The sequence below is a fragment of the Hypanus sabinus genome, chromosome 5 (assembly GCF_030144855.1).
Source record: "Hypanus sabinus isolate sHypSab1 chromosome 5, sHypSab1.hap1, whole genome shotgun sequence".
NCBI lineage: Eukaryota > Metazoa > Chordata > Chondrichthyes > Myliobatiformes > Dasyatidae > Hypanus > Hypanus sabinus.
The window spans coordinates 42,409,811-42,432,916 of NC_082710.1; the positions used below are offsets into that span (position 1 = coordinate 42,409,811).

At 40.6% G+C, this 23,106-nt stretch overlaps 1 protein-coding gene and 1 long non-coding RNA gene across 6 annotated transcripts in view; one reads left to right on the forward strand and one right to left on the reverse strand.

Moving 5' to 3' along the window:
- Positions 1–731: 731 nt before the first annotated feature.
- On the reverse strand, positions 732–21,492 carry LOC132394097 (Golgi membrane protein 1-like). Of its 5 annotated transcripts, none has more exons than XM_059969841.1 (8): positions 19,374–21,492; positions 16,216–16,270; positions 15,195–15,276; positions 14,691–14,787; positions 7,768–7,936; positions 7,201–7,263; positions 3,129–3,254; positions 732–1,741 (listed from the first exon to the last, which is right to left on the reverse strand). In XM_059969841.1, exons 1-8 carry the CDS (start codon positions 19,686–19,688, stop codon positions 1,716–1,718), a joined length of 933 nt encoding a protein of 310 aa, XP_059825824.1. In that variant the 5' UTR covers positions 19,689–21,492; the 3' UTR covers positions 732–1,715. The 5 variants fall into 5 exon arrangements, with proteins under 5 accessions (XP_059825824.1, XP_059825822.1, XP_059825820.1 ...); XM_059969839.1 differs by having other exon boundaries at positions 7,768–7,939; XM_059969837.1 differs by having other exon boundaries at positions 14,649–14,787.
- The window catches only part of LOC132394099 (uncharacterized), a 60,791-nt gene continuing 57,735 nt past the window's right edge, over positions 20,051–23,106 (forward strand). The window contains exon 1 of the long non-coding RNA XR_009512173.1: positions 20,051–20,189. This is a non-coding gene — a long non-coding RNA (uncharacterized LOC132394099). The remainder of the gene's footprint in view (positions 20,190–23,106) is intronic.

A 23,106-nucleotide genomic window follows, 5' to 3' on the forward strand; every position in this document is an offset into this window, starting at 1 on the left:
GGCCTGCCTGTTAATATTGAAGGACATTAAATTCAGCAGTGGGAACAATCACTGTATAGATTGATTGTTTGCTAATTCACAGTAAATGCTTTGTAAGGCAGGCTACCACTTAGTATTGCTCATCAGGGAACTCCATTTAGTGTTTTAATTATCAAATAACTCCCATCTGTGTGGTGCAAGAGAAAGTCTAAAGTTCTAGTCTTTTTTTCTAGTATCTTTATGATGGGAGAGTTGTAAAACAGGTGCAATATTAATCAAGAAGTACAATGCTGTAGCAAGGAGGGAAGGTGGCTAAAGGTTCTACAAATGGGGCGATATAGGTAGAGTTCAAAGACAGAAGTAGAGCTACTACTGCCTGGGATGTACTGCCAGCTTCCAAATAGTCGAGGAAGATAAAGTAAATATGTAGGTAAATCAGATGTGCAAACAGCATAAATTATAGGGGATTTCAACTTACCAGTGTTGAGACTGCCTGTGGAAAAGGCATAGAAGAGACAGAATGCATGCAAGCAACTGCAATACTGGATCTAGTCATAGCCAAGTTAATACAGGATGTGTGATACTTTCCAGGTTGATTTAGAGAAGGACACAGCTAGGCTTCTACAAATACCAGGATGCAGTCTTCTCTATGTGAATGAGGCTACTGTTACCTCATAAGGTATCTGGAGAATGCACCCTAACAGGTGTATGTAACAAGTGTAGAAATAAAATATAAGCAAAGAAACATCAAATGAAACAATTGTTTTTTATTATTTTGAAGTAAGTATTTTGGTTAGACAGAGAACATTAAAGGATGTTAGCTCTTGCTCAGTAGAATACATACACCCAAGCTGGTAAATTGCATTTTTTTCCCCAGCAGACAGATATGGAATATGTCCAACTATGACATTCTCATTTCTATATTAAAAATTAAGTACATCATAAATCATAACCAACATCAAAACAAAATCCAGTCCCAGCCGTTCAGACACAGTATAAATTGTATTAACTTACTTTACATTAAATGAGAAACCAAACCATATTTAGAATTACTGCTCAAAAGATAATTAAATTGATTTAGTGAGTACAAACAATTATTCAATAAAATTACTTCTCTTAAAAACCCAATGAAGACTGTTAATCTGCAGAAAGAAAGTTAGACATCTTGTCTTTCAGAACCAGTTTTAAAACAAAAATGTCTTTAAAAAATTCATAAAAATGTCTATATATTAGAATTGTAAAAAACTGCAAAAATCATTGCATTCTGCAATGAGGCTGCCACTTATGAGCATGGCATGTAATAATGCCTGGCTAAGAATCATTACAGTGAAATAATCACATTTTAAAACAATTATCTAGAGTATCCATTTTCAAAATGTTTTAATTATGCACTCATCAACATTTTCTGTATGAATTAAACACAGTTACTTAATAGTTTATTATTTAATTTTGTACAATTTGTAAGTCACCTGTCCTTTTGTTTTCTAAACTACAGACCACGTAGAAATGGTCCTTGATACAAATTCAGCCTACCTTGATGGAGATCCACAGAATTCTGATTACATCTCATTGTAGGCATCAGCACATTGTTCATTCAACCAAAAAAGTGCAATATCAACAAGTAAATCTATTCAAACTACTACTTTCAAGTGGTCTCCTTCACAGCATTTGTTTCATGGTCTGGTTTTCATTGTTCAAGAATTCTTTCCATAGCTGCTTTAAGTCAAGCTAAATGTTTAGAAATACACAGGATTCATGTAAACTATAAGCAAAGAGAACTAAAACAATGAGTAGAAAAATCTATAAAATTATGTTTTGAAATACATTTCTATATGGAGACTCAACTTCGTCAAAACAGCGAGACCAACAGTTCAACATTCACTAATTTAAATATAAAGCATATAATAAATAAACCACGAGTTGTATGCTATTCTCCACAATCTAATTTTGAAGCTAAAAGTTCTTTTAAAATGAAACATTGAGAAACTGAATGTGCCCTAAAGTACATTTTAGAAAGCACCACTTTTTCCAGATATGATGGATGTGCATGTTTCAAAACTTGGCAAGACAGTAACACATACTGCACTTCCACTGATGACTGAGAAAGGTATGGAAATCTTTTCCAACACGTGATATAAACAGAAGTCACACTAGTTCCTAATATAAGGTAATCTATTAAAAGTCCCATCGGTCAGTGATGTAGGCTGATCTACAAAGTGGTGGTGGGATTGTAATACAAAAAATTACGGAGAACTACTGAAAAATACCATCAATAACTGAATTAACCATAAGCAGATGATAACAGGAGTACCACACACCACTTAATTGTCCAAATAGAAAAAACATTTGGAAATTTGGAAGAATATTCTGCAATATTTCAGAAAAGAAGCATGTTAGCCGAAGTCTTGGAATGGTGTTTGAAGAGTGTTTCATAGCTCTGGGCCTGTACTTACTGGAATTCAGAAGAATAAGGGGTAAGCTCATTAAAACCTTTCGAATGTTGAAAGGCTGATGTGGAGAGGATGCTTCCTATGCTGGGGGAGCCCAAGACCTAAGGTCACAGCCTCAGAATCCTTTTAGAACAGATATGAGGAATTTTAGCCAGAGAATGGTGAATCTATAGAATTTGTTGCCACAAGCAGCTATGAAGGCCAAGTCACTGAATATATTTAAGGCAGAGGTTGACAAGATTCTTGATCAGTCAGGGCATGAAGGGATACCGGGAGAAGGCAGGGGACTGGGTCTGAGGGGGAAAACTGATCACCTCCGATGAAATGGCAAGCAGACTCAATGGGCCAAATGGCCTAATTCTGCTCCGATATCTTATGATCTTACAGAAATTAAGAATGTGTCTATTGAGAACAACAAAAGCAAATTAGGCCGAGGGTAACTGGGCTGGGATGTCTGCTGACAGTTACAGTTATTTTATACACAAAATAAACTTCTACAGGCAGCAAGAGCTTTCCTAATATGAACAACTACACAACTAGCCAATAATGACAGGAAAATTTGCTGTGGTTCTTGAATAAGATTTATGTAGAGCATTGGTTGCAGAAAACATTTACTCAGCAATCATACATATATGAATGGAGAAACGAGATTTCATACCATGCACAATTTTTTAAAGAAAAAGAACTTTGGCTACATACCTTCTGTGTCATTCATAATTGTTGAATTGCTGTTTTTTTCATTTTCTTCCACATTACTGGCATCATTAATCTTATCAGTATTTCCCTCCCTTGTTGAGTTCAAGTGATGTTGATCATTTTCAACACCTTAAATTTTTAAGGAAGAGAAAATGCAAACTAAAATTTCTGAGGTTCAGTTATCAAGAAAGACAAAACACTGTAATATCAATGATAATAACTGCACTGGATGCCCAAGAAAGAGGAGTAGAAAAACTGGTGCATAGCACAAATGAATGGTGCAGGAAATAAAAAACACAAAATGCTGGCAGAACTCAGCAGGCTGTCTGGCCTGCTGAGTTCTGCCAGCATTTTGTGTTTTTTATTTATTTCCAGCATCTGCAGATTCACACGTGTTGCCTTTGAATGGTGCAGGAGACAGGGTTTAAAGTTACTGGATTACTGGTACCTTTTCTGTGGAAGGGGGTGACCTGTATACTGGAACTGGAGAGGAACCAATATCCTGGCCAGGAGGTTTGCCGATGCTACCTGGGAGAGTTTAAACTAGTTTGGCAAGTGGCTGGGAACTGGAGCCCCAATCAGTAAGGGAAGAATCGGACCAAAAGGCAGATGTGAAGGAAAGTATTGAAAGGCAAAATCGAAATATGTATGATGGTTCAGATAGTTTGAAGTGTGTATATTTTAATGCTAGGAGTATTATGGGCAAGGGTAATGAACTTAAAGCTTAGATCAGTACATGGAACTATGATAGTGAAGGGTGATAGATTAGGGATAAGATACATGAGCAATTGGAAATCCTGGCCTGATTAGGGGGAGCCAGCATGGCTTTGTGTGAGGAAGATCATGTCTTACCACCTTGATTTTTTTAGACAAGGTGATGAGAAAGATCGATAAAATTAGAGCAGTGGATGTTGCCTACATAAGGTGTTTGACAAAGTCCCTCGTGGACAAAATCCAGGAGACTAGGATGCATGGGGTCCGCAGCAAATTGGCTGTTTAGATTCAGAACTGGCTGGTGCATAGAAGACAGAGGGTAATAGATGAAGTGGCTTATTCAAGCTGTAGGTCTGTAATTAGTGGTGGTCTACAGGGATCTGTGCTGGGACTTCTGTTGTTTGTAATGTATAGAAATGACCTGGATGAAAATGTAGTTGGGTGGGTCAGTAAATTTGGGGATGATACCAAGATCAGTGGAGTCGTAGATCGAGTAGAAAACTGGCAAAGAATACAGCACAATATAGATCAGTTCCAGATATGGGCTGAGAAATGGCAGATGGAGTTTCGCCCAGATAAATGTGAGGTAGGGCGAATGCAAAGAGGTAACACACTGTTATGGGCATGATCCTTAACATTGTTGCTGAACAGAGAGATCTCAAGATCCAAGATCATTGCTCCTTGAAAGTGGCTACACAGGTCGATAAGATGGTTAAGTAGGTTTATGGAATTCTTGCTTCTATTAGTCGAAACATTGAGTCCAAAAGTCAAGAGGTTTACCAGGATGATGCCTGGTTTAGAGGGCATGTGCTCTCACAAGAGGCTGGATAAACTAGGGTTGTTTTCTCTGGAGTGCCAGAGGCTGAGGGTAGATATGATAGATTATGAGAGGAAAAGATTGGACAGGAAGTATCTCTTGACCAGGATTAAAATGTTTAATACCAGAGGGCATGCATTGAAGGAGAGAGGAGGTAGGTTCGAGAGGGATGTGGGGGGTAAGTTTTGTACTCAGAGTCATGGATGCCTGGAATGCACTGCCTGGTATGGTGGTAAAGGCAAATACATTAGAGGCTTTTAATAGTCACTTGGATAGGCACATGGATGTAAAGAAGATGAAGGGATATGGACATGCTGGAGGAAGGAGGAATTAGCATTTGAGTGATTTTGATTTGCTGGTTCAGCACAACATTGTGGGCCAAATGGCCTATTCCTGTGCAGTACTCATCTGTTCTATTTCATTCTCAGTAGGCCATTCACCACTTTCTCACAATTCGCTCTTGAAAAGATCTGGCTGATCTTTTATCTTAGTACCACTTTCTTGGACTATTCCCTTAATACCCAATGGGCTATTCATCTCCATTCTGAATAGAGTCAAAGGCAGAACCTCCACAGCCCCCTTCAGTGAAGAAACATCATCTCCACCCTGAATGGCCAACCTCATTTTGAGTCTGTCCCCTCAGTTCCAAACGCGTCAGGCATGGGAACAACATGTTGCATCTACCCTTCAAGCCCTCGAACAATATCATTTCAACAAGATCAATTCTCAATCAGGTCCAATCTTTCTTTCATAGGTCAATTTATAATCCTATCCATCCTCAGTGTTTCATAAATATAGAACAGACAGCCTCTTTATATGATGTCAATTATCTTATAATTGTAAGATATGTACAGTATCTTTATATTTTTAATATAAATCCAAGGGCAGCTTTGGTCATAATAAATTGTAAATATACCATTTCATAAATTAATCAAATTGCAAAAGAAACATAATTTAAAGAATCAGGCCTACTCCCACCATAAAACATGATGACTGATTCTGCCTTGTCAACTTTTAACTTGCTCCATTTGGAGAAAATAAAGGTTAACCTCACCCTTCCTATTAAAAGAATTTGGCATGAACCAAGACTACTTAGTATGGCAGAGAATTATAAAGATTACCAACTTTGATAATCTTTGTAATTCTCTACCACACTAGAAATTTCTCTTTATCTTGTATCTCTCAAATCCCTCCCTTACCCATACCATCAAGGCTTACGCCTTCCAGTTATAAATTCTTACAACTACAGGGAACATTATTCTAGCTTCTATTGGGTCCATCCTCCTCGAAACTTGATATTTCTTGCAATCTTCTAATCATGTATGAAAATACACCTTCTTCAAAATGAAGTCTCACCAAAGTCTTGTAATATCAAGATTTCCTTACTTTAGTGCTCCTGCTCGCCCCCTTGCAACAAAAGCAAACTATTTGCTTTCTTATCGGCTTACCTCATCCAGATTTTGCTTTTCATGTCATATGAAAGAGTGGAAGAACCCTGAATAGACTACTTCCCATAATATGGAAAATATTCATTTATGCTATGAAAATGCATGATGTCATGTTTCCCAGCATCATATTCTATCTGTCATCTTCCTAATTCTGTCCCTAAGGAGGCTGTGATCTTCTACAGAACCCACTTTCCCATTGAAATGATCTACTCAAATACACATAGATTAACAGAGGATTAAAAAATGCATAGTTTTACTTAATTAAGTGTACATTATAAACACTTTAATGTTTATGTCATGTTTACTCAAGGAAAATTAATTTGAAAGAATAAATGGTTCCTTCTCAGAATGGCAGAATTGAAAAGAGTAACATGTGCATTCCATGCAGAACCACAAGTTGGATAGATTGATCTAGAATTGGTTACAGCATGGGCATACCTCAAGTGATAACAAACCCTAATGCATGGTAACAATGGAAAGACATATAACTATTTCACAGATTACAATTTTCAAGCCTATCTGTAACAAATAAAGAGAAAGTTTAAAAAGACAAATCTTGTAGTAACAAATTATTTCAAAACACATTATCATTAATGAGATCATTTAGCACCATAACGGAGATTATGTAAGCAACACATCAAAAATCTTTGTGTATTCAAGGTGCATGAACATGCATGGATGATTGCAACTTGATAGATAAAGGAAAGTATATTTTTTAGCCAAATCAGAAATTCACTGTTCTGCCTCAAATATTATGAAGGAATCATCAATATCACTAAAGGAATAACTCTGTGCTCATTTACACCTCAGATGATCTGTGTATTGGTAAGAATTTGGTATTTTCTCTGTATGTACTAATGTAGTAGCCTACATTTCACAAATGTCTGAATCTGCAACCTTCTAAATTAAATGCAAAAGTACTAGAAGCCAAGCTTATACCAAAAATAGTACATCTGATTAAAGTGGGACCTGACCAGCATACAAGGCACTACCATGCTTCATGTACAACATTACTAATAGATGGTCTCTTTCTCCTTAGAATCCTACACAGAATTTATGCAAAATATTATACCATAAATGGGTAATTATACTAAACCTGGATTCACGTTGCTTTTTATTTCATTGTCAGCAATAGTTCCAGTTATTTTTTTAACGACACCTGAAAAACAGACTCATGTTAACTCAATGATCAACACTTGAGACATTTGTGAACTTACAGCAATATGGCAAAGGGACACTCATTTCTAGATGCAAAATCAGTTAAACCACAGCAACATAAAAAAAATGAGAAATTACTGAATTAGTTTTATTTTTAAAAATTAAATCCCATTCATTAGCAGATCAGAACTGATATATATCATATATATCAGGACATATATCAGAACTGATTCCATTCTCCTAGCATGGCAACCATGCACTAGAAGGATCAAAAAGACACTGAAGAATCACACCTTCTGTAACAAGATATATTTTACAATTTTTTCCAGCAGTTGTTTTAAGAGAAAAGCATTAATTTGTTTTAGCCTAAACAAACAGTTAGGGAAACAAATTCAGGAGTCAGTTTTATTCAAAATATTTCAATCATAAGAAAATATGAATGCTTATTGTTACAACTCTAACTGAAGCAATGGAGTATTTGAACTGCAGGTTTAAAAATTCTTACTTGTATTGGGCAACTTGTCACTTTCATGTTCCTGTACATTGTTGGCAGAGACAGCAAGTTCATTTGTGTTACTTTCCAAATGGTTTGTGTGATCATTATTTTCTTTTGAAGACCGGGATGCATTTGATGGTTTAGCGACCCTTTGATTTTCTGTTGGCTTGGGCTCGTTCTGCTAACAACAGACAAATCAGAGATTTACTCAAATTTAAAGAAATTAGCAACTTTCACAGTTGCCACATTCTATTGTTTCTGAAGTTGTTTTGTAGCCACATAAAAGAGCATGAGAATTCGTAATTTTGTATTAAAAAATAAATTAAATTTTTCTAATGATTTAATTATTGCTATTCAATCATCTACTCTAAATCAATCCATGTCTAAAAATATGACAACTTTTATGGTGTATATTTGTCTTCATTAGGAAAATAAATCTGCAAATATTATGAAGGCAAATGCATTCTGTAGACAACACATCAGTGTGAAGAATAAACTTATTTCATAATATACATTTTAGGAAAAAAATTGAATTCTGAATAAAAGAAATGCGAATCTACTCTACTTTGATATCAAGCCATCCTTGTTGTCCACTAACCTTGCTGTCATCCACAAATTTGCTGATCCAGTTTACCACATTATCATCCAGATCATTAATATAGATTAACAACCAACAACGCACCCAGCACCAATCATTGTGGCACACCACTAGTCACAAGCGTCCAGTCAGAGAGGCAACCATCTAGCACCACTCTCTGGCTGCTCCCACAAAGCTGATGTATAATCCAATTTACCACCTCATCTTGAATGCCAAGCGAATGAACTGTCACCTCCCATCGACCCGCACTGGGACCACAGCCCTCCATTCTCCTCCCATCTATTTACCTATCCAAACTTCTCTCAAATGCTGAAATCGAGCTCACATGCACCATTTGCGCTAACAGCTTGTACCATACGCTGATGACCCTCTGAGTAAAGAAGTTCCCCTTAGGCTACGTCCACACTAGACTGGGATAAATCTGTACCGAAGCTTTTTCTCTGTTTTGACTCTCCGTCCACACTGAAACGGGGTTTTCCTCCCCTGAAAACGGAGCTTTTCTAAAACGCCCTCCAGAGGGTGTAAACTTGAAAACGCCGGATTGGCAGAGTCGTGTGGACGGGGTAACCGGAGATTTTTGAAAATGCTGTCGTGATGTGCCAGAATAGATGGCGGCATTTGTTTTCTTCAACGCAAGCCCCACACAACCTAACAATTTCAGAACAGATGCCAACGAGACCGAAGCCAGAAGAATTAGAAATGTACTCATCAAATACTTTGACCATAACTTACTGAATAAATAAGTATACTCACTTTGCCCTATTTTCTATCCTTACTCGTATGAAGGTGGTTTACCTATTTATGCAAGTACTTCTCTGACAAAAGATGTGTAACAGCCTAATGTAACATTGTATGGAAGTACAAGATAACACTGATGCAGACATGATTTATACATTTAACAAGGTGCTTTATCAATGCAACAGAGTTAGTCAGTTTTTCCAATGTTCGTCGTCAGATGGGTCAATCTGTCCGTGAACTCCCGTCGGTTGCCTCCATACGCTCCAGTATTTGTTTTTTTTAGTTTTAAGTCCTCCTGCGCGAGAGCCAACAGCTGTCCGTCGTTTGGCAATTAAGTTTTTCTAGTCTGTAACTGCACAAACGTGCATATTCACAGCGAGATTCAACACCAAACATGATGCTTATTTTCTGTAGATGTGTCCTGCGCATGCCCAGGAGGAGGAGATTCGCCCAAATACCCGTTTTAATGTGGATGAAGGTATTTTCAAAAATGCTTGGTATGGAAGCCTAACGCAAAACCGGCGTTTTCAAATTTATCCGGTCTCGTGTGGATGTAGCCTTAAACTTTATCACCTTTCACCCTTAACCATGGCCTCTAGCTATATAGTCCCACCTAACTCAGTGGAAAAAGATTGCCTGCATTTACCCTATCTATACCCCTCATAATTTTGTATGCCTCTATCAAATCTTCTCTCAACCATCTACCTTCCAAGGATTAAAGTCCTAACCTACTCAATCAACACACACAAAATGCTGGAGGAACTCAGCAGGCCAGCCAGAATCTATGGGAAAAAGCACAGTCCACGTTTCGGGCTGAAACCCTTCAGCACGACTGGGGGAAAGAAAGCTGAGGGGGTAGATTTGAATGGTTGGGGGAGAGGAGAAACTTGGCAGGGAAAACTTGGAGGGAGAGGGATGAAGCAAAGAACTAGGAAGTTGATTGGTGAAAGAGACAGAAGGCCACGGATGAAAGAAAAAGTGGGGAGTGGTAGGAGCTCCAGAGGGAGGCAATGGGTGGGCAAGAAGATAACGAGAGATGAAGGGTGGGGGGGGCAGAGGCATTACTGGAAGTCCGAGAAATCGATGTTCATGCCATTACGTTGGAAGCTATCCAAACAGAATATAAAGCGCTGTTCCTCCAACCCTAAGTGTGGCCTTATCACGACAGTGGACGAGGCCATGGATGGGCATATTGGAATGGGGAATGGAAAGTGGAAGAGATGGAGGAAGGGGCAGTTGGCTTACAAATCGAGAAATTTTGTAGACGGTGTGAGGGAGATTAGGCAGGTGATAGAGAAGGGATGCGCTCAGACAGGTGGTTTGAAATCTGTCTATTTTAATGTGAGGAGTATCATAAACAAAGTGGGTGAGCTTAGAGAGTGGATCAGTACTTGGAGATATGATGCTGTGGCCAACACAGAGACTTGGATGGCTCAGGGCACAAATGGCTACTTAGCCAGGCTTTAGATGTTTCAGGAGACAGTGAGGGAGGCAAATGAGGTGGGGGCATGGCATTACTGATCAGAGATAGTGACACGGCTGCAGAAAAGGAGGAAGTCATGGAGGGATTGCCTATGGAGTCTCTATGGGTGGAAGTTAGAAACAGGACGGGGTCAATAACTCGACTGAGTGTTTTTTTATAGACCACCCAATAGTAACAGGAACATCAAGGAGCAGATAGGGAGACAGTGCAGTAATAACAGGGTTGTCGTGATGGGAGATTTTAATTTCCCCAATATTGATTGGCATCTCCCTAGACAAAGGGGTTTAGATGGAGTGGAGTTTGTCAGGTGTGTTCAGGAAGGTTTTCTGACACTATGTAAATAAACCTACAAGAGGAGAGGCTGTACTTGATCTGATATGGGGAAATGAACCTAGTCAGGTCTCTCAGTGGGAGAGCATGTTAGAGATAGTGATCACAATTCTATCTCTATTGGAGAGGGATAGGAGCAGACAAATTAGGAAAACATTTATTTGGAGTAAAGGGAAATATGAAGCTATCAGACAGGAACTTGGAAGCATAAATTGGGATCAGATGTTGTCAGGGAAATGTATGGCAGAAATGTGGCAAATGTTCAGAGGATATTTGTGTGGTGTTCTATATAGGTACATTCCAATTAGACGGGAAGGATGGCAGGGTACAGGAACCATGGTGTACAAAGGCCGTTGAAAATCTAGTCAAGTAAGAAAGCTTATGAAAGGTTCAAAAAACTAGATAATGATAGAGAACTAGATAATTATAAGGCCAGCAGGAAAGAGCTTAAGAATGAAATTAGGAGAACCAGGAGTGTTGTGAGAAGGTCTTGGCGAGCAGGATCAAGGAAAACCCCAAGGCATTCTACAAGTATGTGAAGAGCAAGAGGATAAGATGTGAGAGAATAGGACCAATCAAGAGTAACAGCGGAAAAGTGTATATGGAACCGTTGGAGTTAGCGGAGGTACTTAATGAATACTTTGCTTCAGTATTCACTACGGTAAAGGACCTTGGTGATTGCAGGGATAACTTACAGCAGACTGAAAAGCTTGAGCATACAGACATTAAAAAAGAGGATGTGCTGGAGCTTTTGGAAAGTATTAATTGGATAAGTCACCAGGACCATATGAAATGTACCCCAGGGTACTGTGGGAGGCGAGGGAGGAGATTGCTGAGCCTCTGGCAAAGATCTTTGCATCTTCAATGGGGATGGGAAAGGTTCCGAAGGATTGGAGGGTTGCAGATGTTGTTATCCTTATTCAAGACAGGGAGTAGAGATTGCCCGGAAATTATAGACCAGTGAGACTTACTTCAGTGGTTGGTAAGTTGACGGAGAAGATCCTAAGAGGCAGGATTTATGAACATTTGGAGAGACATAATATGATTAGGAATAATCAACATGGCTTTGTCAAAGGCAGGTCGTGCCTTACGAGCGTGATTGAATATTTTGAGGATATGACTAAACACATTGCTGAAGGTAGAGCAGTAGATGAAGTGTATATGGATTTCAGCAAGGAATTTGACAAGGTACCCCATGCAATGCTTATTAAGAAAGTAAGGAGGCATGGGGTCCAAGGGGACCTTGCTTTGTGGATCCAGAATTGGCTTGCCCACTGAAAGCAAAGAATGGTTGTTGAAAGGTCATATTCTGCATTGAGGTCGGTGACCAGTGGTGGGCCTCAGGGATCTGTTCTGCGACCCTTTCTCTTCGTGAGTTTTATAAATGACCTGGATGAGGAAGTGAAGGGATGGGTCAGTAAATTTGCTGATGACACAGAGATTGGGGGTGTTGTGGATAGTGTGGAGGGCTGTCAGAGGTTACAGCGGGAGGTCTATAGGATGCAAAACTGGGCTGAGAAGTGGCAGATGGAGTTCAGCCCAGGTAAGTGTGAGGTGGTTCATTTTGGTAGGTCAAATATTATGGCAAAATAAGACTCTTGGCAGTGTGGAGGATCAGAGGGATCTTGGGGTCCGAGTCCATCGGACACTCAAAGCTGCTACGCAGGTTGACTCTGTGGTTCAGAAGGCATACAGTGCATTGGCCTTCATTAACCTTCATTAACCCTTCTTGAACCGCGTTCAAGAACTGAGAGGTAATGTTACAGCTATATAGAACCCTGGTCAGACCCCACTTGGAATACTGTGCTCAGTTCTGGTCACCTCACTACAGGATGATGGGGTAACTATAGAAAGGGTGCAGAGGAGATTTACAAGGATGTTGCCTGGATTGGGGAGCATGCCCTATAAGAATATGTTGAGTGAACTTGGCCTTTCTCCTTAGAGCGACGGAAGATGAGAGGTGAGCTTATAGAGGTGTATAAGATGATGAGAGGCATTGATCATCTGGATAGTCACAGGCTTTTTCCCAGGGCTGTAATGGCTAGCACAAGAGCGCACAGTTTTAAGGGGCTTGGAAATAGGTCCAGAGGAGATGTCAGGTGTAATTTTTTTTATGCAGAGAGTGGTGAGTGCGTGGAATGGGCTGCCAGCAACGGTGGTGGAGGCAGATAGGATAGGGTCTTTTCAGAGACTCCTGGATAGGCACATGGAGCGTAGGAAAATAGAGGGCTAAAGTAAGGACATGTTTGGCACAGCATTGTGGGCCAAAGGGCCTGTATTGTGCTGTAGGTTTTCTATGTTTCTAAAATGGGGGGCCACTGGAGGATCCCACATGTTCTGACATATGTGTAGATGCTCAGCGAAGCAGTCTCCCAACCTGCGCCGAGTCTCACCAATATACAGGAGGCCACACACATATACAGGGAGCACCGAACACAGTACATGACCCTAACAGACTCACAGGTGAAGTGTCGCCTCACCTGGAAGGTCTGTTTGGGGCACTGAATGGTAATGGAGGAGGAGGTTTAGGGGCAGGTGTAGCACTTGTTCCGCTTGCAAGGTTAAGTGCCAGGAGGGAGAACAGTGGGGAGAGACGAATGAACAAGGGAGTTGTGTGGGGACAGATTCCTGCAGAAAGCAGAAAGTGGAGGTGGGGCACGAGGAGGGAGAGTTCAGTGGTGGAATCCAGTTGGAGGTGGTTGGAAAATTATATACTGGACGTGGAGGCTGGTGGGGTGCTATGTGAGGACCTATTCAATATTTCCTAGTAACTCAGGTTCTCCAGTCAGAGTGCAAATGGATAAAATTTAGGTCGTGTTAGAAATATCAGTATCAGAGACTACAGCTTTAAAGTGAGAACGAGAGTTTAAAATGGATTTATGAGGTACATTTTTCTGAACAGTGTGGTTGATGCCTGAGAAGTACTGCCAAGGGGGGTGGCAGAAGCAGATATGATGACAATATTGAAGAGACATTTAGACAGGCACATGAATATGGAGGGATATAGATAAACCATGTGCAGGCAGAAGGGATTAGTTTAGTTTGGCATCATGTTCGCACAGTTGGCTAAAGGGATTGTTCCTGTGCAGCAGTGTTCTATATATTGATAAGGTTTATGTACATGTTATACAATGCGAACTATTTAGTACAATACAGGAAACCAAGTACACAGCTCAAGTGCTGAGTCATTAATTCTAAGCTTTTTACAAACATGAATATTGCTTTAATCTCAGCACTGTCACAGTTCTTATCATGTCTAACCAAAGAGTGATACAAAACATGAATTTCACCAAGCCCTAAGCTTTCCGTTAATAGTGCAAACCCAAAGTTGGAAGAGCAGAGATAAGTAAGCTGCTAAATGCTTTAGGAAGGAAGACCACAAAGTTGTGCCACTCAGCACTTACTGTTTTAATAGTATCAGTCTCCACCAGCAATTAATCCATAGGGTAACTAAAATACCCTCACATTCACTGAAATACATGCATCTCAGTTAGTTTTTTAGGCACTAAAATGTCTGTTGAATATACAAAGGTACTGGAATATATTTTCACTTTTTCAGCCATTTAATGTAAACTATACCAATCTAATTCAAACAAGGTAAAGTAATAGCCCTGATTTCCCACTAAAACATTGAGGAAAAAGGGCAGAGGAAAAAGTAAAGAATCACCATCCACACCTTCATCCCAATTTTTTTTTAAATAGGCAAGAATATAATACATGGACAAACAATGATGTTGTTACCAATTTATTTTGATCAGTTGCTTCAGAGTTTCTTTTTCCAACCTGGGACTTTGTGGCATCAACAAGTTTCTTGTATAGCGCCTTAATCTGTTCTTCATACATCTCTTTTTGATCTTTTATTTGATTACTGCACTGAGTACTAAATGGTCAAATAAAAAGAAAATTAGATACTTTTACTAGTTGTTGAAACTGAATCCCAATTAAATTATATTTTCTTGGAAATAAAAAAGTAATTTATTTGGACATACAACATATGCGGAAATGTCAACTTTGGGTAGGGTGGGGTAAGAGGGAGAAAAATATTCAAGTACGAAGATGTTTGCTGTTCTATATTTCTACACAATGCTTTTGAGATTTTTCCACTATTTGAGTAAACTCTGGTCATGAAACAAGAAGACTGAAATGTCTTTGTTACACCAATTTTTCTGTTAGCCTTTTATGGAGAGGGTTCAGGAGGTTTTCCAAATTGGAGATGTTACAGAAATGATTTCATTTCTTCTTCTATTTCACTGTGCTGTCTTTTATACTTGAGGATTATACACTTACATGTCATAGTTTAACTTTTTCTGGAGCTCCTGCAACTTCTGATTTAATTGGCTATATCCCATTTGCAATTGTTGAAATTGTTCTATGGAGAAAAGCATAAAACAATACAAGCAACAGGAAAGCCGCACCTTTTAATCATTTTAACACAGCAGATAAAATTACACATTCACATTTTTGTAAATAAATTTCCCCAAAGCATTTAGACCAATTTTATTATTGATAACACTTTACCGCACACAAAACTATTAAAATTATTGTAAGTGTTGTCATCCAATATTCAGATTTTAACCACCTACAGGTGTCCTTTCTTACACACGTCCATGAATTTAAGTAATCAAGAGATAGAATCACAAAACTAAAGAACTTAATCCAACATTAAAGATGGTACAATAGCTACTCACTTGATCATGAATTTCAACTGATATATACTGATATAAAATTGTGTAACATGCCAATACAAATGATGGAAAATAGTATTTATATTAATTTAGAAAGCCAAAAACTTCCTCCCTTATCCAAGTACAAAAGCTTACCGTGAGAAAAATCTACAATTTCCCATTGTAAATTCCAATCCAGTTAACAAATTGCATTACAAGCATTTCACCCAGGCAACAAATTATTGAATATGGTAAGCTTCTCTAATATAATGCCTAATAAAGTACCAATTTGAAAAGAGATGTCCATTTTAAGCACTTCAGAGGATGAAAGAAAATTTTATTGGACAGCTAATTGATAAATGTGCATTTTTCTCATTTAGATGTATGCTACGGCATTTGCCAACTTAATTAGCATTGCACTTATACTTGAATCCTATTTTTTTTACTTACTAAACGCACTCCATACAATAGTCATATAAATATTCATTTACATAATGATCAATATAAAAGCTTCTTTCATCCATAAAATTCTAAATGCCACATCAACTTCAACCAAACTATTGGCCTTTCCCAATGAAGTTATTCTTCTTAGGTGGTGAGACATCCTCACTCTGAATATTGTTATTCATGAAGAACTGACTTACCTTGCAGTGTATGTATAATCATTGTGCTACTTGTAATGTTCCTATTCAGAGCATCCTTTTAAAAGAAATGATAAATTAGGAATTTTAAGTACTTGAATTAACACATAATTCTCTCACACACACACACACACACACAAACCCCACTCCCGTGCTTCTACATGGATTCCAGTTAATTGGGCCATTGATTAATCAGGGCAGCCACTTATTTGGGACAAGTCTTAAACAACAAATCCTAATTGAGAAAATAACCAGGATTCCCTTTGTTTAATTAGGACACTGTGCAATTTAACTGGGGCAGCAAACTGTTACCAAGCAATTTCTAACTATCATCAGTGGAGTGCACTTGCATGACCATTGGACACTACATCATGCTTCAACAGCTTTTAAATAGCATCAGTTGAATGTGCTTGTGTTCAAAAGGCAGCAAATTTTGTCGCTGATGTTGGTAAAATAAGCAGCAAGACAATTCAGATCTGTTTTGCTCACTGTGGTTTCAAGCATTCAGAGATGCCAGAAATGACTGCGAGTGAAAATATTTCCTTGCAGAGAGGAGTAAATAAGGTTCAGAAGGAGGAACATTAATGGTTTTTCTAATCTTACAATGGAACGTTAGAAGCTGCTAGTTAATGGTCAAGAGTTTAAGAAATTTAGTGTAGATTTACCAAATAAACCTGCTGTTAAATGTGTACAGGAAAGCTGGCTATTGAAATCTTGTCTAAGTTTTAAGATACAAGGCTATATTGATTTAAGACACAATCAGAAAATGGTTAATGGAAGAGGAGTGGCTTCCTTTGTCAACAATGGGATAGCACAGAGTTTCTGGAGATTGAAGGTTGTTTATGAGTCAATTTTGATTGAAATTTGAGGAAAGAACAGGAAAGTACAGATAATAAATTCTTATACCCCTTGCAAAACGATAATATTGGAAAGTGTGGGGGGAAATAAAATAAGGTTATATGGTGTGAAGATTATAATGCTCATGTGAGGTTGTAGTGACACATCTGAATGGGACAGAGGTGGAAAACCTTCTGGAAGCGTTTGGTGTGCTTGAATGCTGGTAGGTGCACAAGGATAAATCTATTTAACAACACTGTTTCTGCTACAGACCTTACGCTGATTCTGAGGACAGCAAATGTGTGTAACTGGGAAGTGTATAATAATACAATGGGGAGTAATCATTTCCTTGTTACCTGTACAATGGGAACAGATGTACATATTCCCAGATGAAATTTTATAAAAGCAAATTGGGATGTACTTGAGGATTTATGTGAAAGCAAATTTCTTGATCATTTGCTTTTGGAAGCAAGTTAAGTAACAATACCTTGTGCTCTGTGTTCAACTCAATAGCTAAGGAATCAATTCCCAGATTGTTGGGAGATAATAAAGGGAAAGCTATTTCCTGGTGAATGGATGAATGTGAAAGAACTGTGAAGGAGTGGAAAGTTAGGCAGTATTCCTCCTATTCATCTTTCATACAATATAAAATAACCCAAAAAATAGTGAGAAAGGAAAAGCCTGTGAAGAGCGTACTGTGAAAGCATTTGGAAAGACCTGATAGCATTCAGTTCAAACGGTCCTTCCTGGTGAGGCAACCCTTCACCTGTGAATCTGCTGGGGTTGTCTATTGTGTGTGGTACTGCCGATGCAGCCTCCTCTACATTGCTGAAAACCATCATAAACTGGGGGACCACTTTGTCGAGCACCTCCGATCCAGCCAACAAAAGTGGAACTTCCCAGTGGCCAAATACTTTAATTCTGATTCAATTCCCATTCTGGCATGGCAAGATAAGGCCACTCTCAGGGTGGAGGTACAACACCTTATATTCCATCTGGGTAGCCTCCAACCTGATGGCATGAGTACTGATTTCTCTTTTTTCCCTCTTTTCCTATTCCCTACCTTGGCATCTTACCGCTCCTCAGCTGCCTATCACCTCTTCCTGGGACCCCTTCTCCTATGGTTCACTCTCCTCTCCTATCAGACTCCTTCTACTCGGGCCCATTATATTTCCAACTCGCCTGGCTTTACCCAACATCTCCAAGCTATCCTCCTTCCCCTCTCCCACCTTTTTTATTCTGGCGTCTTCCCCTTACTTTTCAGACCTGAAAAAGGGTCTCGGCTGAAACATTGATTGTTTATTCATTTCCACATATGTTGCCTGACTTGCTGAGTTCCTTCAGCATTTTGTGTGTGTTGATTGAGAGAGAAACCCAGGTTGGGGAAGTTTGGGGTATGATACAGGAAACGGGGAATTAGAAAACTTCATGCATTACTGGTTTTGTGTGGTGGGAAGAAGGTTGCAGTTACTGACAGGCAAAGCAGAATCATTAGCAGAGGGGTAGCGGCAGCTGTAAATAACACCAGGGCAACTGCTTGAAACGTCTTATATGCATGACAGTTTGTAAGGTCTAAATTCCCAGACGTCATTACCAAATTACACTGAAAATATGCATCAAAATCTATGCCGGCTTTTCTAACACACTGAAATTAATTCTACTTCCTTATGTACCAGCTTTAAATGCATTTTTAAGTGCCAAAGCAATAAAGGGACACAAACAATGAGGCCTTAAGAAACTATGCTAAATTCAGAGTACAAGTCATTCCTCTGAACAGACAGAAATGGGAAGCCAGTTTTTCTGGCCTGATTACTTAAATCAGTTGTTGCTAATTTGTCAGCATTTGGGGTTCTTCTTCTTCTTAAACTTACAAATTCTACAAATGTTACAAGGCACCAAGAAACTGATTACCACCTGATATCAGTGCCAATGCCCCTGGACAGGAGACAAGAGGGGTCAACTCCTGACAAAACTAACAAAATGGAAGTGCTTCTCTACAGTCAACTGCAGAAACATCATTTGAAATCTCAACAATCTTTGGTAAGAAAAAGTGGCAACATTTGTATTCGGATAGGGACAGGTTGCATGCAGCCACTGATGTTCAAGATGAGGAGAAGCTTTCAAAAAGTTAATCATTAAATACAGTGTTTCTTTCTTGTAAAAGTCCCGCATGATTTATGTTTGTTTTTCTTCAGAATGCTGCTTATGTGGTGCCATCTGACTCCGACGCTGCTTTAAGAGTTTTAAAGCAACAGTCGATGAGAAATTAGGCTTTGATTTTGCGACCTGCTCCCCATCGCGAACGTGCGACCAAGGGTCCTTACCTTCTCCTCGGTGCAGTCTCTAGCCGCGGACTGGAGCAGCTCCTGGCGTTGCTGCCCCAGCTGCTCGAGCTCCTCCCGGTGGCTCTCCAGCTGGGTCTGCAGCTGCACCTGAAGCTGCTGCTTCCGCAGCTGGGCGACGCTGAGTTCGGCGGCGCTGTGCCGGACCTCGCTGTCCAGGGCGGCGAGCCGCGACTCCAGCTCGGAGCCGCGCGAGCTCGACACCCAGTAGCTGAGCGCGAGGAAGGCCAGGCACGCGCCCAGCGCCACCAGCAGGAACAGGAGCGGCGTGGACCGCGCGCCGCGCCGGCCCACCATCGCCCCGCACTGCGGCGGCGGAGCACCGGCCGTTCGGGCCTCACTCGCGGGCCGCGGCCCGGCTCGACGCAAGGGAAGCTCCTTTCGGTAACCGTCCAATCCTTGAAGGAAAGTTCTTGGGCGAGGCGAAACTTGAGGGGATCTCTGTGAGAAATGGCCGGCGAAGAAGACGAATCTCGAATGAAACGATAAACGCGCATTGAATTGACAACCTGCTACGTAAGGCGGGTCGAGCCGAGCACCTGCGACACCCAGAGGGGCGGTGTATGCAGCCACCCAGTGCAGCTATGCCAAGTACAGTGCAAGATAGTTTCTGATGGTACACGCCCCAAAGATTGGTTTTGATATACGAAGAGGAAGATCTAAACGAGTTGAGTTACTTTCAAATAAAAACACAAAATGCTGGCAGAACTCAGCAGGCCAGACAGCATCTATGGGAGGAGGTAGTGACGACGTTTCGGGCCGAAACCACCTTGCCAGCTTTACGACTGTCGGTACAAAGTACGTCGATTCAGCTCCCGTGTATTGAATTTCCGATACGTTCTTTAAAAGCCTGCGCTGCTTTTTTTCTAAAAGTAGAGAATTTAAGACAGCTATTATTTCCCAAATGAGCTGTTTTCCAGATAGGTTCGTTCCATCAACAATGATGTTAAACCAAAATTATGCAAAATAAAACTCAAGGAAAAAGTTTTTTTTAAAGGTATTGCAGTGCCCACCGGATGTTGCCAACGTGCAGAAAACCTCTCTAATAGCATTAAATAAAAGTTTTATAAATATCCTTAGGAGGAAGTGCTAAGGATGTCGACTATTTGCAACAAACACAAAATGCTAGGGCAACTCATCAGGCCAGGCAGCATCTATGGAAAAGAGTAAATACTGTAGTTGACGTTTCCCTTCGGCCCGAAACGTCGACTGTACTCTTTTCCATGGATGCTGCCTGACCTGCTGAGTTCCCCCAGCATTGTGTGTGTGTGGTGCTTTGGATCGCCGGCGTTAGCAGATTTTCTTGTGTTCGTGACGTGGACTGTTTACTCCTTTCCATTGATGCTGCCTAACCTGCTGAGATCCTCCAGCATGTTGTGTGTTGCGTAAGAGGAAGTGCTCCTGGCCCTCGGTCGCACCCTGCCATTGTCCTGATCGTGGTTAAAAATAACATGTTAGAGTGCCTCGTTCAATTTACCATTATTTATGTGCGAGTATAATTATTTCCATTGTATCATTTGGGGCATAACTAAAACGGTAACGTTTTGCTTTTAAGGTCACTAATATCAACGCTAGATATTGCTGTTAATGTTTTGTACCTCTAAAATAAGGGATGTCAGACAGTCTATTCTTCATTACAGAAATTTTCCCACAGATGCAAAATATTATTCTTACCAGGAAGCAGTTATAGATGTAAAATAGGAAAATGTGTCTATAAATCCTGTTCAATGAAATACTAACTAAATGTTACCCCTCCATGAGACTTCAGTACTGTGTAGCTTTAATGGCAACGTAGCACAGCTAATATAATTTCTGAAATACAAAGTGCTGGAAACACTCAAGTTAGGCAACAACTGTGGAAGGAGGCGCTGAATTAATGTTTCATGTCAAACTCATAATCCAGATGTCAACAAATTGAAACCACTCTCTCCTATCAATAGCAGTTCTCCAAACAAAACTGGATCTGAAGCTTTAACACTGTTCTCCTTCCACTGATATTCAGAAAATTATCAATTAATACTTAATGAACATTAGACATACCCTTGATACACTAGCTGTTTCTGTCATGTCCAGTGTAGAATGAGAGGTTTAGCTTTCAAATTGCTGGTACAACATGAAAATGTAGTGCTGAAAAGATATTTAAATTGCTAATTCCCAGATATATCTTTTTGTGGAATTTTTAGTTGGAGATAATTGAGATGTTCCTTTAAGGCTCCAGGTGGATCAGTGTAAATCAGGTGGTAATGTGGTAATAAAGGCCACATCAACATTGTCTAATCTCTTATACACTGAAAAATATCTTACTTTTGTTTTGGATGATCTCAAAATTTCCCACATTACATTTCTTCTATCATGTTACTGCACATTCAGTTAGTTTGTCTATATTCCTTTGAAGCCTCTTTACATCCTCCTCTGTATCTGCAATCTCCAGTATCATCAGTAAACTTACAAAAAAATTACACTTCATACCAATGTCAAATCTTTAATATACAGTAGATCTTGGATAACTATGGGCCTGTAGCGGTGTGCTACACGCAGCGCTAAAATAATGACATGGAGTCGGTAAACTGCAATTAAAGATGATTTTATTCGAACTTCACAGCCTTGCTTTAAAGCCTCCCTCATCCCGCCCTCTCCGGGCGCGGATGCTGTAAGGAACACGTACTCACAAACCCCCGCAGGCTTTCCCTTTGTTGCGGACCTGGCCTTTGTGCTGGAGCGCTGGCTATTTGTGAGCCGGTTCGAGTGTGCTAGGAAGTGGGTCGCCACATAACCCCCCCCCCCAGAACCGGCTGGATTCTGCGGCCGGGCCTGGACTGGTTTGCTGCTGGGAGCATGGCCTGGTGATCTGTGCGATGGACGCCTCACTCACCTTCTTGGCGTTCCACAGCAAGTCCGCCCGGGCTGCCACCTTCCGGGGGTCGCTGAAATCCGCGTCGGACAGCAACAGGCGTATGTCCTCGGGCAGCTGCTCCAGGAATGCCTGCTCAAGCATGAGGCAGGGCTTGTGTCCTCTGGCCAGAGACAACATCTCATTCATTAAAGCCGATGGACGTCTGTCTCCCAAGCCATCCAGGTGCAGTAAGCGGGCAGCCCGCTCGTGCCGTGAGAGTCCGAAAGTCCTTAGGAGCAGGGCTTTGAATCCCGTGTACTTGTCGTCTGCCGGGGGAGACTGTACGAAATCCGCAACCTGGGCCGCTGTGTCCTGGTCGAGGGAGCTCACCACGTAGTAGTAACGGGTGTCCTCTGAGGTTATCTGCCGAACGTGGAATTGGGCTTCTGCTTGCTGGAACCATAGGTGAGGTCGCAGCGCCCAGAAGCTTGGCAGTTTCAACGAAACCGCATGAACAGATGCTGCATCGGTCATCTCCGGTCCAAAAATCGTTTGGACCGTCAGGGTCACCAATTGTAGCGGTGTGCTACACACAGCGCTAAAATAACAACACGGAGTCGGTAAACTGCAAATAAAGATGATTTTATTCGAACTTCACAGCCTTGCTTTAAAGCCTCACTCATCCCGCCCTCCCCGGGCGCGGATGCTGTAAGGAACACGTACTCACAAACCCCCGCAGGCTTTTTCCCTTTGTTGCGGACCTGGCCTTTGTGCCGGCGCGCTATTTGTGAGCTGGTTCGAGTGCGCTAGGAAGTGGGTCACCACAGGCCAACTTTTAATGATACCTTTCAAGTCAAAGCCTGCCAGTTTGAGAGCCCAGAA

Coding starts and splice junctions, on each gene's coding strand:
- LOC132394097 (XM_059969836.1), bottom strand. CDS start 19,688: ATGGTGGGCCGGCGCGGCGCGCGGTCCACGCCGCTCCTGTTCCTGCTG. Junction 15,277..16,215: donor GATTATACATACACTGCAAG/GTAAGTCAGTTC, acceptor TTTTCTCCATAG/AACAATTTCAACAATTGCAA. Junction 7,940..14,648: donor CAACTGATCAAAATAAATTG/GTAACAACATCA, acceptor GTCTGTTGTTAG/CAGAACGAGCCCAAGCCAAC.